Source organism: Coturnix japonica, chromosome 4, assembly GCF_054131305.1.
Source record: "Coturnix japonica strain WE chromosome 4, WE-NBRP24, whole genome shotgun sequence".
Taxonomy (NCBI): Eukaryota; Metazoa; Chordata; class Aves; order Galliformes; family Phasianidae; genus Coturnix; species Coturnix japonica.
Genome location: NC_140666.1, coordinates 76,342,483 through 76,357,190, shown reverse-complemented (window position 1 = coordinate 76,357,190; position 14,708 = coordinate 76,342,483). Strand labels below are relative to the sequence as shown.

General features: G+C 34.6%; 1 protein-coding gene across 26 annotated transcripts in view; it reads left to right on the top strand.

The window, feature by feature from the left end:
- SLIT2 (slit guidance ligand 2) overlaps positions 1-14,708 on the top strand; it is a 241,109-nt gene that overhangs the window by 167,739 nt on the left and 58,662 nt on the right. For 14 of the 26 annotated variants that reach the window (XM_085545653.1, XM_085545662.1, XM_085545654.1 and 11 more), the window contains 8 exons: positions 5,577-5,648; positions 6,328-6,399; positions 6,913-6,984; positions 8,890-9,033; positions 9,162-9,325; positions 10,061-10,084; positions 13,192-13,209; positions 14,352-14,502. In XM_085545653.1, coding sequence (XP_085401779.1) covers positions 5,577-5,648; positions 6,328-6,399; positions 6,913-6,984; positions 8,890-9,033; positions 9,162-9,325; positions 10,061-10,084; positions 13,192-13,209; positions 14,352-14,502 — 717 coding nt within the window. The remainder of the gene's footprint in view (positions 1-5,576; positions 5,649-6,327; positions 6,400-6,912; positions 6,985-8,889; positions 9,034-9,161; positions 9,326-10,060; positions 10,085-13,191; positions 13,210-14,351; positions 14,503-14,708) is intronic. The other 12 variants (XM_085545665.1, XM_015862756.3, XM_085545664.1 and 9 more) reach the window with 3 other exon arrangements.

Genomic DNA, 14,708 nt, shown 5'->3' with positions numbered 1-14,708 from the left:
AAGAATGTAAAGCCTACCATCATTAATGGTGCTGCAGGGTTCAGACCATGAGTTGCCTTTTTCTGTGATGAAAAAGTTAGCAAATGCAGGTTTAGGACTTGCATTTATATGTGAAGAATTGTTTAATAGCTCCAGTTTAGCAATCATTGTTACTTTTTTGTTTTTATGCAGACTACGGAGACATCTGTCATTTACAGTCAATTCCCTGAGGAAATATTTGATATAACAATTAGTCTGGATGTTAGCATTTTGGCAAGCTTTAGGGCAGCATTGACAGTAATTCTTTACATGCAAATATTTAAGAAAATGTCAATGAGATTTATTAATTTGCAGAATTAGAGACTGAAATTTTGAAATGCAAGTAATATAGTCATTCCAAATACATGTTTTGTTTTACTAGATATGGATGATATCACAGATTTCAACAGAATTCTTTTGTTGCTATAGTTAGGAGATAGGCATTTACTGTATATAAGCACTCTGAAGGTGCAATTGTTGAGGAGAAGGAGGAAAAAATAAAGGTACTTTATCTAATAGTTTCAAGATTCTTATAGAAAAGGGAAACCAATGCATCTCCCTTATTTGAAAAATAAACAGTCAAACAAACTAAAAAAAAAAAAAATATATATAAAAATAAAAAAAAATAAAAAAAAATAAAATCCCAAATTTGGCAGATGTTAAATACGGTGAGAGATGTGCTGGCTGTTTGCTGCAGCTCTTCAGATTCAGAAGCTGCACTGAATCCCATCATTGAAATTTTCTGTTTTCTGACAGCTGTTTTTGCCATTTAGTTTAAAAGCAGATGGGGAAAATGCAAAGAGGAGCTGTCAGTTTTATTACCATGTATAATCAGCATCTGTGCAATGCATCAGACTCATTGTACAGTTTACACTTCCTTCTCTGTAGTAAAAATTGTTTTGGAGTTTCTTTACTAGTTTCTTGCACACTTTTTATAGATGCTGGAATTGAGGTGTTGCAATTAAGAGTTGAGATGACTAAAAGTTAGAACTACCAACTTGAACAACTTTACTTAATCTAGAGTTTGTCCTGATTATTTGAGAATAAAATATACAGTAAATATGCTACTCCATATTCAAATTCATGTTCTCTAAAGTAATTTATTTCATTATGATTTTATTTATTTATTTATTTTTAAGCATTTATTATTAGCCCATTAACAGCACTGCTTAACACATTTGGATGCAATATATATTTGTGCATCACAATTTCTCTACAGAGCAGGCTTAATGTATTGTACCCCATGTGGATAATATAAAATACAAATAATATTGAAGGGAACTGGGTATTCTTTGTTCCCAGCTCATCCTCTTTCCAATTGCAGAAGTCTTTCATAGGAGTGACTTCTTGTAGTGGGAAAGTAAGCCAGTTTGAAAGTGTCAGTATAAATAAGCATGTTATCTGTCTCTCTAAGTGCAGAAGGAGTTATAAGTAATGGTGTGCTATGGGCTTCTAGGAGATGACAGCATCCTCCTGGAAACCATCAAAGGATTTACATGTCAGAAGGCTCTGAGGATAAGTGTAAAAGATCTGTCTGCTTTGTGGGGAGCTGATTTGATTTGATTTGAACTGCAGAAGCACCTATGCTTCTTAAAATAGTAGGTAGTAGTATATTACAGTATCTGCAGGGATGAGCCATGAGAAAGACTTAGAAAAAGAAACATTCACAGTACTTTTTGTAAATAGGTGAGGTTAGGGAATAGCCTTCAAAAAAGGTTTTGATGGTTTCAGCTAGTTTGGCAGTGTCAAAAAGTACTAAAACACATATTGATGTGGGACTTCTTTGAAGTGAAGCAATAAAAGGAGCAAGAGACTTAATACTAAGAGCATTAATTAGCATTTTGTGTGGCTATGGGCAGAGTAGAGTACTTCTTATCCATGAGGGAGTGCATGCTTTGATGAAGCATGTACTTTACTATCTTCCTCCATTAACCTTATTTAATACATTACTAGAATTGACTGTGGCCTTTGAAAAAGAAACCACCAACGTACTGTTTGTGATACATAGATGATGATTTATTATATTAAAAAAAAAAAAAAAAAAAAAGACTTCAGGAATGAAAGGAGATATTATGCACGAAATTTAATACAAGTTCCATAAAAAATACCGATATTAGCTTATTGTTCTTCTCAAATAATGGTAATTCTGACTATGTCATTTGTGAGCACTTAATAGCTGATTTTTTCAGTAATAGATAACTACATCCCATTCTATTCCAGAATTAAAATTTTGATTTAATATGAGGAATTAAGGAGAGTTTTTAATTACTATGAGTTTTATCAGTTGAATGCAAATCTCCTTTAGATATTATTTTATCTGTGCTTTGTGACCCTAGAATATAGCTAATCAGATTTTCCACTGGAATGGTGGATGCAAATTTGCACTCTGTGAAATTCAGCTGATTCTACAAAGATAAAGCAGATTAGAGGATAACAAAGCTTGAAAATGTGAATTTGATTTGCGCTCTTTACAGACAAAGCAGGGTATGAAAGATTCTTCTGTATTAAGATAATCCTATTTTTTTTCTTTCTTATACTGAACTCATTTTCTAAAATGTGGTGTTGTTTATTGCATACACTTTGGCATGAGTTGATAAAAGACATACTTAGATGATCCTACTATAACAAATCCTTTATCCAAAAGAGCTTGTAATTTATCCTACTGCACAGTTTGTCTGTTGAGTCTGTTGGACTGTAGCTTTTTAACTAAAGGGAAATGTTAGGTAAGGTTGATATGGAATTTGTTTTACACATACCAGTCAATTGGTAATTCCCTTAATTAGACCTGCTAGAAAGTTGGCTTTCAGAAATGTAGTGTAATAGGACAGTTTTGGGACCCATATAATTTGTAGTCCAATTGGATAGCTGTAGTCTGCTATTCCATCTTGTCATAACAAATGGCATTCATTTATCATGCAAGTTTACTTCAGTTTATAGAAGTAATATATTGGTAAGTTAGAAGAGTAAATTGGAAAATACTTTATGTAGTAACACCGGACCTTTCTCAAGTTACATGTCATGCCATATCTAGTTAAATAAGAGTGCTTTATGTTTAAGGATATGTTCAAGCAGACAGGGGTCCTCCAGCTCATAAGTCTCTTCAGCATGAGCTAGTAAACATCATTCATACACAAGACCTTTGACAAATTGATATGGGAACACTGCTACCGCAGGATGTCTTTCCTATACAAAGGATTTATTTTTTATTTATTTTCCTCCAGCATCTCTCTCACCATCAGTTCCAGTCATCCTCTGTAATGTGACCAAGTTCTCTTCCTTTTTTCTTTCCCTTTTCCATCACCCAATATGTAGATTTTCTGCTTTACACATATCCCTGTGCTGTGATTCTTTGGCAGCTTTTCCAGGCTGCACACCTGACAAACGGCTGCCGCACATGTGCCAGCATTTGTGTAGTCAGTGGCTGCCAAATAGTGTGTGTAAGAGGAGTGGATGGATAGCTGCCCTTCCCTTCATTGCTGGGTTACTTTGGTTTCTCAGCTCCCTCCCACAACTAATTTAAGGAAGGATTTATACATCTATTATCTGAAGCTTTTACCTCTCTTTGACCTAGCCTTGTGAGTAGAAAACGATCTAGATGAAAAGCATGCGTAAGCTGTGTTTTCTAAGGAAACTCAGCCAAAAATGAAGCATAAGAATAGAAAACACTTGGCTTTGGCTGAGTTTGAGTTGACCTTTAACTCAAGCAATTTTTACTTATTCAGATGTTTGCTTTCTACATCTACTTAAGGGTACTGGGAAAGAGTGACCTTGTCCCCTTCCAGCCTCGTCAGAACTGCTGGTCTGATGCAAAATGTGCTTCGTAGATCCAGAAAGCTCAGCCAAGGCGAGGAAAGCATGTGAAAGAATATCCTGTTTATGGAAAAAGTTAACAGTCTCATACTGTGGGATTCCCTGTGGTGTTTAAAATGTACCTGAAAACTGTAGCAAGGTAGCAACATTTTCCTGCTTAAGGACTTTATAAAATATGACCTATTTCTTAAACAGTGCTGATGAAGTGAGATTTTCTGTGTGTCAGGAAGGTTGTATTTTTTGAGGCTTTCTTTTTCTTGGCTTCTTTGTATGCCAGTCAAGAACAAATTCATGGACAAATTTAAGAAAAATTCAGTATTATATATATGAATATCTCCATCAGAATAAAACCACAGTAGCAAGAAATCTTTCTTCTGTCTAGCTATACTGTGACCTCTGGAGAAACCTTGCAAAAAGAAATAATGATTGTAAGAACAGTATCTTGTGAAGGCTTTCTCAAAACGAATAAACAAACTTATTAGTTGCACACTCAAAATCACACATTCCCATGCTGGAGCAAAAGTAAGAAGGAGGAGTGTTAAAGGAACTAAAAGAAAAGCGGCGGAAGAATAGGGTAATATTCCTGCAACCAGAGTAAAAAAGGTGTTTTGACCTTAAATTCTAAATCGATGTCTGAATGTTTTCAAATACCATGATAAATTTTACACATTATGATTTATTCTGTGAAGTAGATTTTTGGCATCACCATTACACGCATGGAGTTGATATCTGTGATTAAAGAGGGAAATGTCAATTATTTTAGATAGACATAATGTATATGTTTATATAACATTGTACATTGTAGAATACATAGTTTCATTATTTCATGTCTACATGGTAGAATTCATTTGTGCGGCCTTAACCATTAAATAGAGTGTCATGTGGAGGTATAGATTCTATTTTAAACATGATTATTGCTGAACCTATTTTGACTTGTTGGTAAATGAATCATGGGTCTGCAGATTTCCCATGGGCAAAAATTCTTGGAAAACAGCTTCCATCAGCCTGTTCATATTTGCAGTATGGTGAGTTTGAGTCAGAGTTTCATTCATTTAAAGCAAATATAATCAGTAAAATAAACTACAATTTTAGATATGAAAAGTTGTATATAGAGAAATTAGAAGCATAGCCATGTAATTCTAGTGTTATAACTTAAACAAAATGTGTTATGTTCTGTATCTAAAGAAATCATGTATGTATATTTAAAAATATGGCATTTGCCTTGTTGCAGGTAGCAACATATGTTATTTGTTCTGTAGGAACATTCTTCTCTACTTTATTGGGGCTTACATATTTGAACGATTAACTCACAGAAGTCTTTAGAATTTTCTAAATAAACTTACTATAAAAATTGCTGCATACGAAACATAAATTTGGAGAAAATTAACACTAACTCAAATCTGAATATTTTAATGACACTTCCAGCTTAAATTTTACAAATATCTTGTGTGCAGTGGAAATAAATTTTTCTTTCTATACAAGATGAAGGTTGGGCTTTAATTCATAACGTTACGTGCTACAGGATGAAAGAACAGGCAAAAACTGATTACTTTTTAAAATGAATAATGAAATTAAATGACCTTGTATGTCGAGTTAAAAATTATACTAAAAAGGAAAGCAAAGCCAGACTACTTTTTTTGTTGTTGTTGAAGTCAATCCTTTCTAGTTTGTTATAGCTTTAAGTTGTTTTTTGGCTTGGTGATTTTTTTTTATTTTTATTTTTTTATGCTCATGCTATTGTTTTGCAGACGTTTAGAACAAAATTCAATCAAAGTCATACCTCCTGGAGCTTTCTCACCCTATAAAAAGCTTCGAAGAATGTAAGTACCCAATATTTTAGATTTAAATTACATATGTACATGCACGTGTATATACACATATATATAATTGCACTTACATGTATATAAATATGTAAGTAAAAAGCAGTTCAGTGCCATACAGAGGAACTTCCATCAGCGTGTAAGCATATGAGGAAGTTTGACTGCTGGAAGATTAACAGTTATGGTAGTCTGGTTACAAAGACCATATGATCTCTTTGTTGGACTAATAATAATTGTTTTAACCAAGTGTTAAAGTTATTGAAATTATTTATTGTGGTTTTGCATAAAAGCAACATGTTAGTACAGTGAACATAAGAAAAAAATAAATAAATAAATAAATAAATAATCATTATTTATACCATGGGAGTGGGATATACCACTCTCATTTTGGAATATTCTTGTGGATCTGTCTGATCTGGCTATAGGACCATAAATAATTATATACAAAAGGTACTTACTGTATAGGAAAAATAAGTGCATTAGTCTTCACTTTTTCAACCATTTATAAAATCTATTTTTAACCACTCATTTTGTTTTAGTGATTTTATTTTCAAATTCTTTGGCAGTGTCTCACACGAGTACTTTAATTTCTCTCATTCCACCCCTAATTCTAATTATTTTAGTCTTTGCTTTTTTGAAAATAGCTTGGATTAACTGTATGAACTTTCATTTATTTCAGTGACCTGAGCAATAACCAGATCTCTGAAGCAGCTCCAGATGCTTTCCAGGGCTTACGTTCTCTGAATTCACTGTAGGTATCTGTTTGATATGTAAACAGAGAAGCTAATTTCTCATATTCTTATTGCAAAGTTATTCTAAATTTTTGGCTCTGCAGATTTTTGTATAGATTCAATTAACACTGAAGGCTGTAAAAGTAATTTCAGAATGTTATAGCTATAATAGAATATTGTATCACAGCTGGACATTTTAAAATGTAGGTTTTCTTATAAATATTCTCATGGCAAACATTTAAACGCATTGAAAGATTTATTTTATTCCCCAGTTAGTTGGTCTTAGGAACAGCAATTCACTCACCGAGATCCCTTGGTAAGTCTGTGCACATTGCCATGGTGGTTCTTTTGTAAGTTTGTTGGGTGACACACCTGTTGGGAAAGTGTGTGATCATACCACCTCACAGGAGTATCAAATCACTGCTGTTAAATTTCCCTCAGGGAAGTTGAAAAAATATTTACTTCTACATTCAGAATCACATAGTATATGGATTTCATATCAACTTTGTTTGCTTTTTTATTTCCTGATACAGTGTCCTCTATGGCAATAAAATTACTGAACTTCCAAAAGGCCTATTTGAAGGACTATTTTCTCTGCAATTGCTGTGAGTATTTTTTAATATTTACTCTATTTTGGGGTTACCCAGAAGAAAAACTTGATAACAGGTTTATCCTTAGTGAAAAACAGGTAGGAAATCCTGTACATAAGATCAGACTTTAATAAAAACAAATTATCTTAAAGCTAGAGGAGTCAAGATGGTCATAGGTCAGCTTGCCATTCATCCACAAATGTGATCATATCTCAGTTAATGTCTCAGCCTAAAGTGAGTAAAATGAAACTGTTATCTTGTATGGAGTTTATAATGATAAAATACATAATATGCTGTTCTGTCTTTTGCTGTAAGTACTCAACTCTATGTATAAGGTTGCATGGGAAACAGTAGAAACATTTCAGTACTTTTATTTAGAGGTAATATCACAGAATCACAGAATTATCAAGGTTGGAAAAGACCTAGAAGATCATCTAGTCCAACCATATGTAGTGGATATGCTCTATAGTTTTATTTTTAGTTTTACTCACGTAAAAACAGAATTGCATTAGACTTCCATTGACGGCTTTTATTATTTTCTGAGATTTTTTTAATGTGCAATTCTTTGACTCCATGAACTCCAGCTGCTGTTTCTTTTAACAGTTCAGAAACTCCCATGTGTAATCTTATAAACCATTTCTGTTTGGTTTTAATATTGAGAGTACAGAAGAATGTCATGGTGATATGTTTATCAAATATTGTCAAGATCCAGCAGAAAAGTCTGTGCAGTAGTTGTACTATTTGAGAGAACTGTGAAATAGGCCATGAAACAGCAGTAGTGCTTTTGGAAAATATTGTCCAAGAATCATTGCTTTGTCAATTTGAAAGCTGGTGAATTTTGTAAATGGCTTCCTCTCACTAAACTGAAAGCATTTACTGTCTCGATTGTATAGTTAGTGATTGGCTAAATGTCTGTTATTAAAAACTCATTGAAAATGGCAAAGGAAATTCAAGTTCTAGCACCACCTAGAGTTCCACATTTTGGTTTTAGTCACTAAATAGTATCATAATGGGATTTTTATTTCCTTTAAAGAGAATTTATTTGTGAAAACTTATTTCAGATTTTGGAAGGAAAAAAAAAAAAAAAAAAAGAAGAGAGAAATTTCTAAAATTATGTTTATTCTCTATTAAGAAAACATCCATAGTTTGATATATTCAACATAGACAATACTTTTCAATTTAAGTAAATTTCTACTTGTGTGGTGAAATTTTTATCAAAGCATTGGTTTTCAAATCCACCATTTCATCAATAGGAAAAAAATATACATATATTATTTAGAAAAATGTGACCAGTTGAATGACAAAATTTAGTTTCAAAAGCATGAGGGAATTGGTTTAGATTGGCTTGTTTATTTTAGCTTTAGAAGTCAGAGAAATGCAGGGAAGAAAAGGTTCCCTTTGTAGATGGAGAGGAAGAAGGTTCCAGACAGATTTGGATATGTTCCATGCCACCAGTTTTTACTACAAGTCTGTTTATGCGGCAGCATGCTGATTAGTAACATATAATTAAAAGTGCCACTGCACATCCCTTCCAGCTAATGAACACAGTGTTCAGTTCCTTTTCTGTTTATTTGTTTATTGGCAAAAGGAACTAGTCTTCCCTGTAGATACTTGATTTTTTAAGCTTGTTTCTTTGCACAGAAAAGTACCACACATGTAAGTTCTACGAGCACACACAAGGAGTGTGATTTTAGCTGAATAAACTCACCCAAGGGTGTAGATATTCTGAAATAATTTCAGAGCACCTAAGTAAGGTTTTCCACTTTGCTGAAATGCTTTATTTATCTATCAATTAGCATTTGTTCATACATTGCTTGTTGTGATTTTAAAATGAATACAAATTTTACATGTGAAAAACATCGAAGTTGCAGTGACACTGAACAAACTCTTTTGAGTTTATGGTTATCTTCCATTAAACAGATTATTAAACGCCAACAAGATCAATTGCCTGCGAGTTGATGCGTTTCAAGATCTGCACAACTTGAATCTCCTATCTTTGTATGACAACAAGCTTCAGACCATTGCAAAAGGCACCTTTTCACCTCTACGTGCAATTCAGACCTTGTACGTATGCTTTTATTTATGTTCATCTTTGGTATGATTTCTTATTCTACAATACACTAAAAATATCAGAAACTGCTGAGACTAAAAGGAAATAATGTGTGAAAATATCTTTTTTTGCTCCATGAAAGACATTTGGCTCAGAACCCATTTATCTGTGACTGCCATCTGAAGTGGCTGGCGGATTATCTTCATACAAACCCCATTGAGACCAGTGGTGCCCGCTGCACCAGCCCCCGCCGTCTGGCAAACAAAAGGATCGGCCAGATCAAAAGCAAGAAATTCCGCTGCTCAGGTAATTTTCTTAGTTCAGCTGCTGTTTTTCTTTTATTGGAAAAAACAGTGGTTATAGAAGTTCTAATGAAGGCAGCTGGCTCTCTACAGAATTATTAAATGTTGCAGAATCTCTTTTAGTTCTTCAGCTGAAGTCATGGAAGTCATAGACGACTGGAATGTTACTACAGTTAATATGCTTGGCACTCTTTTTGAGTAGCATTAAATCTAACAAAAGAAATGCAGTATATAATTTTCAGAATGAAATGTTGAAGTTATTTGCTACCAGTATCATGACATAAATCATTTTGCAGAATTTCTACAAGGCTCTGGAGTACATGAAAGATCTAAAAATTTCTAGCTAAATATAGAAATACGACATAGTCCTTTTATATAAGGAGCTTACCTCAGACTGAAATTTACTGTTTTCTTTTTCTAATCTTATTGCATTTCCTACTTACATTTCTCTAAATTCTTAACTTTTGTCATATGGTATCCAGCTGTTCCAGGTGCATTTCACATTCTACAATTTATTCAGTCTCAAGTGCAAATACCAGACAAGAACTGTTTGTTGTCCATGTTTCAGATACATTTATGACTATTCACACTTTGCTGTTTATCACCTCTTGTTGTGAATACACATTTTTTTCATTTAGTTAACTTTAGTCCATACTTACTCTAATAAAACTCATTCTTTGCTTGCTGACATTCAGGTGCATCTTCTATTTTTTTTTTTTTTTTTTTTCCCTCTATTTAGCTAAAGAACAGTATTTCATTCCAGGTAGGTTTGGCTCTGCAATAAGAATGACTAACTGCAGATACTCTCCCCTTTTCCCCAAAAAAAGCAAAGTTTATTTTAGATTTTAGGAATGGATGCATGTTTATTAACAGTAGTGAATACCTGTAGCTAGACATAGTTTTCTTTGTAGATTACTAGTAGTTCTGTTTTCTGGATAAGAGCTTAGCATGCAGCTCCATTTACGTTTTTGTCTCACAAATTTGCATACAACTTACCAAAATACCTTTACTTAAATTATGTAGAAGTCAGCATCTGCTAGTTGATATTTCAGTTGATGCCTTTATTTGTGACCTACCTTGCCTCTTCTGCTACTACTGTTTTTAAAATGTAGCTCCTGAGCTGCTTTTAAATACAGGAAAACCTACTTCTGTCAAAGAGCTACTACAGCTTAAAACAGACCTTATAAATGACTGTTTTCTTGCCTTGCTTTCATGCTTTACACTGTCTTCAGCTACTGCTTGCTCACCCTCCTCGTGTTTGCCAAATCACAGTGGAATGCTTGGAAAAGAAAGCTGATATTCATTAAAGGCATTCTGTGGTCACACACATACAATGAATCAGAAATGCTTTCTCTTAAAGAAAACATGACTTTCCAGTTGGGTTGAAATAGTAATTTATACACTGCTATCAGCTACAGTGAGTCTATGATATTTTCAAGAGTCACTTATCTTGGCCCTAGCTCTTTGAAATATGTTTCTTTATATATTTTACCTTGCTTGTCAGATGTGTGCACTGATTTCTTGGTAGAAAAAAGCAATGATGCACTTGCATTGTTTTCCTAACAGATTACAAATAGTTGTTTGGCAAAATAAACAAATAATGCGCACTTGTTCTTTCAAGTATTAAAGATGTATAGTTATTCTTCAGAGTCTGAAATACTGATGTATTGATTAGTCTTTATCTTTTAAGCTGGTGTGCTAGCTCTTCTCCTAATGCTATGTGAAATGCTACTTAAATTTGCAGCAACCATGTGTTTTCTTCATGCCCTCATACTAACATGTAGATTAAAATATTAAGAAAAGAAAACTTAAATACAAAATAAGGGAGTCATTTGTCAGCATTGGCAGCCATGAAAATGTATTTTAAAGCAGTATAAAACAGAGGTGGATTCAGTTTCTCAAACCTGTAGTTACCACTACATTTCATAATGAGTAGAATGAGTATTCCTGTCATGGAATGACTTCTACAAAACTTTGCCAGCACAACTTTTGTCTCTGAGTTACTGTTCTCTTGCCAGCAAATGTCTTCATGGCTTGTATATACTATGGCCACACATGCAGCTTAGGTTTGTTTATGTACCCTGTAAAAATGCTTTTCCTTAAAAAAAAAAAAAAAAGAGAGAGAGAGAAAGAACAAAATTAATCAAAAAGTGCTGCAGATTTGCTTCTTGAAATACAGCTTGCGTGCTTTCTCTTTCCATCAGGTTATCAGGGAGATGCTGCATGAAATTCTTCTAATTGTTGGAGATCTTGTCCTGAACATTTCAGTTTTTTTGCTTTGAACTACTAACAGTGATTCATTCTGGAAACAGGAGGAAAAAAATGTATTTGTAGCTTTGCTCATAAGAATTAAGAAGTGCTCAAAATACTTATTTATGCTTCATTAAATACTGTAAAAAAGGTTTAAATTTCCTCAAAAGTCAACTATAATTTCTATATTTGTTTTAAAATGTCATTGGGAGATATTATTTTGCAGGTGCTAAGAATTCTTAATAGAATTTCACTATATTAATCTGGAAAACTAAAGGCTAAATAAGTATTAAAGCAGGGAATTTGAAAATAGTTTGTCTGCTAGCTCATAGAAATATTCCAGTCACCTAAATCATGTGTTACTCAACATTTGTGAATGCTAGATGGAATAATAAATGATGATGGATTTCTTACTCTCATAAAGTATCTGTTTCTCCCATGTTTCATTGGTTTATTAAGTATTTTAAGTGGCATCGCTGTCTCGCTCCAATTTGCAGGAGGGAGGCAAGGTTCTTTGATATGTGTATACCCGGCGTGAGATTAAGAAGCAACGGTTCAAATGTTGGTCCAACCAGTTTATTAAAGACCTAGGTGTTTTTTTAGGGAGACGGGGAAGGGAAGGTAGGCGATAGGGAAAGTAGGAAATATAAGCAAGGAGTCTTTGCAGAGAGCAAAAGAGATAGTCACCACCGTGGGTCCAGCGAGGTACACAGTAGGTTCGTTGATCTCAGGAACTCGTCTGATCGCCGCGGGGGACGGGAGACAGCCAGGGAGCTCCGCAGCAAGCCGGTCCCGGGGATTCTTCCAACGAAGTTTTCCCCTCAGGGAATTCTCCATCAAAGGTGTCTCTGGGAGTTTGTCTCCTAAGTCCCCAGTTTAGTGAGGGCCTTTTATCCCCCGTTTCGGCGGGAATTTTTCTCTTCAAAGTCTGAGAATTGCAGCTCAGCATTTTTTTGGGGTGGAAATACCAAACTTCTGAACAAACAGGCAAACACTTCTCAAAAGATGATTTACAACCAGCCTTTGTGACATTCCTGGCCACAGATGAGCCAGCAAGGAAGGAAGAGGGGGTCTCTGTTGCCGGACACAAGCGTTATCGCCTTCTGCAGTGGTCCACTCCTTCGAGCAGCACCCCTGAGAAAGAATGCTCATTCTGCTTCTGCTTATCTTTGCAATCATAAGCAGAGGTACTGTGGCACAACAACACCCACCATTCACCCTCCTAGATAGTTAGCAGTCGCCAGTCTTATCATCAGAAAGGCCTCATGAAGCAAGCTTTGAGACAACAAAAGAAAACCAGTTCTGTCTTTCACAATCGCATGTATGTATGTTCAAAGGAGCATAACAGCTTCTAATGAACACATTTAAAATAATGAAGAATAATGCATGGGAGATACTGTGTTTCTATATGAAATTTCTAATTAACCTCAATCTTTCTTCATTTTTTTAATGCCACTTAAAATGAATTATTCTTTCTCTCTGTTGAAGGTGGTATCCCTTAGCAACATGCTCTAATCGAACTAAATTTGACTTTGGGAATATATCAGCTTAATTCATGTTTTTGTCTTAATTGGGATTACTCTGTCTTTCTTTCCTTCTTGGCTATCTTTGCTTTTGCAGGAGTTCACCATTTTGGCTGTAAGTAAATTCAGTGTCTGAGCTAAATCACAATGTACCTCCCAGCCCTGACGCACCTTCTACTAGTCTCAGTCTTTTCACCTTTGTCCGAGAAGAACCCACAGGTCCTTTCAGCTTCTTTTTGTTTTCTTTGTCACCTACCCTCAGTTTCTTACTGGATGTTTTCTCCTGATATGTTTAGGATGTTTTCTTTGACTGACTCTGGGAAATGGTGGAGGAACCTTTCAATGTGGTTGTTTTTTGGTTTTTTGTTTGTTTTTTTTCTCGTGTGTGTGAATTATGTAACTTGTGACAGTAATACTGTTACTGTGGCACTGGACATTCAGTAAAAAGAATGCCATGTCATGTGAGAAAGTATTAAACTTCAAATGCTTCTATAACTTATACCTGCTCCTTCCTCTTTTCCCTCGCTGTTACCCTTGGCCTAATGGATGCAGTTTTGATAATGTAGCGAGATTTTCTGTTGTGCTTGATCTAACCATGTGGTTGTGAGGTATGAGTAAAACATGGTTCTGTCAAGCACCATGGAACGTCACGCAGCTTTCTACAGCATGGCATGCTGCTGAGGCTTAAGTCAGGATCACACATTTTCTTAAAATTAAAGCTGAAGATAGGGCTTTCAATCTTACAAGTTCAAGATGATGTGGAGGGTTGGGACTGAAAAATAATATTAAAAAAAAATTACAAAAAAAAATAAAAATCAGAGAGGTTAATGAAGTCCTGTCAACAATACAAATTTGTAGCTTGAGAAAGAGAAATGGTGGCATTCAGGATCTATTTATTCTTGCTACAGAGAAATAAAATAAATTCTAAAAGAATCAGTGGCATTTGTGTGATTAGCTGTAAACAATGCTAGATCAGCTGACAACACAATCAGCAGAAAGTACAGCTGTGAAAAGCTCGAGTTAATGTTATCCTGTTATGTGAACTTGGTTACAGTTTCTTTTTCCAGAGTTCCTAAGCCCTTATATTTAATCCTCTCTTGAAGCCCGTGTGTCTGTTCAGTATCACAAATTTATCATATATTTCCCAAGTTGCCCACCTGTTACCTGCATTGCAGATATCTTTTCAACCTTCTCACAAGAAGCAAATGTTATACTTTATTGACTCAGTATCTGTATTTTGACTTGGCTCTTCCACAGGCACTGAAGATTACAGATCCAAATTAAGTGGAGACTGCTTTGCAGATTTGGCTTGCCCTGAGAAATGTCGCTGTGAAGGGACCACAGTGGACTGCTCCAATCAGAAACTCAACAAAATTCCTGATCACATTCCACAGTACACAGCAGAGTTGTAAGTTGAACCCACAGAGCATTATTTGCTTATGGAAAAATTTCCTAAAATTTTCAAATACAAAACAATAGCTTCTATTTTTCAATAACAGAAATTATATGTAACCTCTAAGATACATTATATGCTAATAAAAAATATTTGTGCACCATTTTGGTAACATTAAGCCTTAAACATTATGATTTTAAAAAAGGCAAATATTCTACCCT